Here is a 4,420-nt window from a genome sequence, read left to right as displayed (position 1 = left end):
AATAGTTTATTTTGAATTTCGTAAATAAACCCCTCATTTTGTCAGTAAACAAAATGAGCTGTTACATTTTGAAGTCACAGTATGTCTTGTAATCAAAGATATTTTGTGTTTTTAATGATTTGTTAAGTCACTGTCGGAAGCACACAGTTCCACAGGTAACATTTACCTGCCCTGATGTTTAAAGTTTAACTCCTGTGTTATGGGGAAAAAAAATTGTGAAGGTTACACAATTAAATGATACACAGTAGTGTTGTACTAATGAGCTAACACAAGTAAACAACACCTACTGTTGGGCTGTATGTTCAGTAAATATTACAAAACAAAAAAAATACATACATATATTTATCAGCTGTATTTCCTGTGAATGTATTATGAGGTACCAGTTTGTGATATTATTATTTTAAAAAATATTTAATTTATTTCTAGTGTTTATGTTGAATTCTTTAATGAATACAATTTGCAGCACTTAAACTAGTAAATTCTATTTATTTGTCATGACTAAACTGTGAGTCAGTGGTCGCAGTGTGACATGAGGTCACCTGCTGCACCTAGGACTTGTTCCTATGAAGCAGAGTAAAGAAACCGCTACAGGTACAGCAAACACACAGTGTTTACTCCACATGCACTCATCCTTTCTCCCCTCACTTCCAGTATGTGGAGTGCGCGGTGCGGGGAAGGTGATGTCGTAAAGCTGAGTGTCGTAAACCAGGTGCGGAGAAAGGGAGGTGAAGGGGAGGTGTGAGGGAGGGAGGAGGGAGGGAGGTAGGGGGTGAGAGAGGAGGTGACTCTCCGACAAGCATTTAGACACAACGAAAGGATCATGGCGGATGGCCCCAGGTGTAAGCGCAGAAAGCAGGCGAACCCGAGGAGGAACAACGGTGAGTAAAAAACCTATTCCCGACGTGGGGCTTCTCTGCCGGGGACGAGGGCACCCTCTGTCCCCCGGTGATTTTAGGGAAAAGTTTGTCAGAGCGCTCCTTTAGGTACGGAAAGTGGTTGAAGTAGCAAGTGAGCGCTGTGTGGTGCACCGTTATACCTGGGTCGCGTCTCACCCTCCGCCTAGCGGTCCGCTGCACTGGAGACCGTTATACGCACCTCAGCCTCCAAACGCACGGAGCGGCGTTCGTCTTCACTTCTCTCCTCTTTTTTTTAAATTTGCGTCCAAAAACACTTTTCATACATTTTCAGAGTCTACATTCATTGATTTAGTCACGTTGTGTTGAGTTTTCAGCCTCTTCTCTCAACTCAGACCTGTTAGTGCGAGGGGCGACTACACAACTGTTATTTTGCGGACCTCAGCACACGGCTGTTAACGGATAGAAATTTGACCAAAATGTGAAATGTAACTGTTCGACTGTCAGAACATTATAGACGGATTATTTTAAGAACACTTTTGGTTTGTTCTTTTTTTTCTGATTCTCTTTCGGAAGAGACGCTGTTGCTGCACTTACAGCGTACAAACGCTATCCCCACTCCAGTGACTTGTTTATTTGTTGTTGTTGTTGTCGTTGCTGTTGTTTTTTTTTTTATAATAACATTGCGACAAAACAGTTGTTGAGGGACAGCGGAGGACACGGTTGTGGTGTTGTGTTGAAACACGCTCACAGCACTTCTGCTTTCTTCCTCCTTTGTTGAACTTATTTTGTTTAATGTCCCGGCTGCGTGTGGCTTATTCCGGTCACTTGCTGTCGGTTCGGCACTTTCTGGTGGTAGAGCTGAATTGAACGGGACGGAGAGAGGACATAGTTTGGTACAATTGGACATGGATGTGGTTAAAAAAAGGGGGTTCCGGGGAACAGGGACACCTCACGCGCTGGTTGTGTGAGCAGGCAGCGCGAGCGCAGCCCATATAAGGACAGCGGATCCTCCGCGTGCAGCAGCCGCGCGCTGGGAATCTATGGACGCTAGAGAAGCCTTATCACGACCACGTATTTTTTATATAAAAATATATTTTATCATCTTCTTTCACTTATGACACTATCATTAATTCAACTTGCTCCATTTTGAAATTTTCTACTAGCGGGATTTCACGCACCTTACGGAGGTGGCGTGAAAAAATGTTGACCGGGTTAAGAAGTGTCCTCTGTGGTTGTCCTCACAAAAGGATATTAACGCGTATTCTGTTTTCTTTTTTTCTTTAAGCTATAGTCATTTTAATGGTGATTTAAAACGATCTTTCAAGAAGTTGTTGTCGGAGCATGTGAGAGACGGGCGATTATTGTCATGTGTTATACAGAGAAACAAACAACTGCGTCCATGTGTCTGCGCTGTGGATTTCACTTTGTGTTTCTAAGACATTGGAATAAAAACGTGTAAACACAGCGTCAAAACGATCCTGGGGTTGAGGTCGCGTGGAAAATGCAACCGAATGCCTTGGGGAGTTTTTCTGTCTTCTAGAAACACAGAAGTTTTTTTAAGTATCATTTTGAACTTCTGAATTCGTTTTTCACTTTTTGTTTTTCTTTTTCCAACTATGTCACTCGTCTTATCTCCTCTGTGACGCGCGTGTTGTAACCGAACATGTTCGAGGTGCGGACACACCTAAGTTAACGGTCCTGCTGTCAAGGTGTGGATATCTCTCTGCGGTGTCGCTCCCTGCTCTGCTCTCTGCTTTTTCGCCTTTATCTCAACTTAAAGTTCTGTTTTACTGAACTTTTATCATTCACGACGCGCCTCCATTGACATTTAAAGGCACAGACGCAGCCTAACAGATGTTTCCCTGTTGCTCTTGCTCCGTTTGCTCCAAGGGGGTCAGCAGGACTTGTTTTCTTTGAAGTCCCTGCTTCTGACAGGGCAGCGGATCTGTTATGTAAATGGACCGCTGAGGATTTTCTTTTCATAAAGCTAGAGTCTTTAATTGATTTCCTTTAGCACTTACAATCCCGATCATGACAATATGCTTCACGGTGTTCAGAAAAAAAAATCATTTCTACTCGAGTAGGAGAAAAATACAGTGTCAGCAGTCATCGCAGACACTGCTTAGTCATGTTTAAAACATGATTAATCTGTTTTTCTTTTTTTTTCTGTCAGATTGAGCAGATGTATTTCTGCTGGTGTCTGTCCTACAGATGATTCACGCACGGTATAATAAAGCCTGTTGGAGTGAAACTTTTCTGGCAGTGCTTTGTGTTCCCCATCTTTTAACCTCATTTGTTCATTCCACACTTCAATAAACACAACTAAGTTTAATGAAAAACAATCAAGTATTTGGTTACAATCAGGTTTTCTTCCCCACTCTGTTTCAACTTTGCCTTGGTATTGTGATAATTACTTTGGTGCATATCACAAATTATTAGCTGCTAGTCCACCGTGGGAAAACCACTTAAACTGATCATCCAGAATTGCAGCTCTGACTGTTAAGTGTTGGCTCAGGTTGTGCCCAGCCAGGCTTTGCCAGGTCTCTTGCAGCCGGGCAGCTGAGATCTAGGTGAGCTCCATTCCCTGCTGTAAACAGAGAGGTGTTAACAGCCCGCAGGATGACAGGTGTTTGCAATCGGCTGGATACTACGGCTTCCTTTGTCGCTTCTACCCAGTCAGATCCTTTTAGGAATAACAGCCGTTCCCCGCAACGGTAATTTAACACAGCAATTTGGGAATAGAGGAATGTAACCGGTATTAACATTCTTTGCAAAAATAAACAGGGCTGTGCCGGGACAACTTTGTACCCAGACTCTGGAGGCCATGTTTAGTGTTTATTAAAAGAGGGGGAAAGTCATTTTGGGGGAAAGAAAAAGTTATCAATCGTCAATATTTTAAAGGGCATTAATTTATAATTCTAGTAATCAGGCAGCACCAACAACAACAACAGACCTGTCTCGTCTCTCGTCTCAGGGCTTACTAGCATTTCCGAATGCACCTGAGTGATTTGTGTAAATAAAGAGCATGAGATTGTAGGTTTGGAACTTAGCAACAATAGTCGAACTTGCAGGAATCGTACCTGCCGAACACTGCTGAGATTGCAGTTTCACATTTCACTTATCCAGTGACAGAAATGAGGAATATAAAAGCAAATGATATTGACCTCTGCTTTGCTTTAGTGGGAAAATAGATGAGAAAATAGACTGGACAGGATCCTAAAACAAAAGTCCTGGGATGAAGGGGGTGAGGTAAAAATATATAATTGTATGGTAAAATCAGAAGGTAAACTATAACGCTCTTATACAGTACTAGAGTGTATTTGATATCGATCTTAAACTGCGAATGGCTTTAGGTTTTTCCCCGTAAACATTACAGGATTATGATTCACGATTCGATTTGTAATTTGCATGCCCTGATTCACAAATCGAATTGTTTTGAGAAACAGCTCTGTTGGTAAATCCATACCTAACGAGTGGAGCCTCACTGACCCTTACTGGAAAGTAAAAGAACACTACCACGTACTGTATGTTATCTGTCTTTCTGGACAGCAATATTCACAACA

The 4,420-nt window shown here is 42.2% G+C and overlaps 1 protein-coding gene across 1 annotated transcript in view; it reads left to right on the top strand.

Moving 5' to 3' along the window:
- The first annotated feature begins 692 nt into the window (after positions 1-692).
- Positions 693-4,420, top strand: part of zeb1b (zinc finger E-box binding homeobox 1b) — a 42,948-nt gene continuing 39,220 nt past the window's right edge. Inside the window, exon 1 of the mRNA XM_008307764.3 lies at positions 693-878. Coding sequence (XP_008305986.1) covers positions 821-878 — 58 coding nt within the window. The 5' untranslated portion in view covers positions 693-820. The remainder of the gene's footprint in view (positions 879-4,420) is intronic.

This window comes from Cynoglossus semilaevis, chromosome 3, assembly GCF_000523025.1.
Source record: "Cynoglossus semilaevis isolate Cse_v1.0 chromosome 3, Cse_v1.0, whole genome shotgun sequence".
Taxonomy (NCBI): domain Eukaryota; kingdom Metazoa; phylum Chordata; class Actinopteri; order Pleuronectiformes; family Cynoglossidae; genus Cynoglossus; species Cynoglossus semilaevis.
Note: the sequence above shows the minus strand (reverse complement) of the source record. Positions and strands in the feature narration are given on the sequence as shown.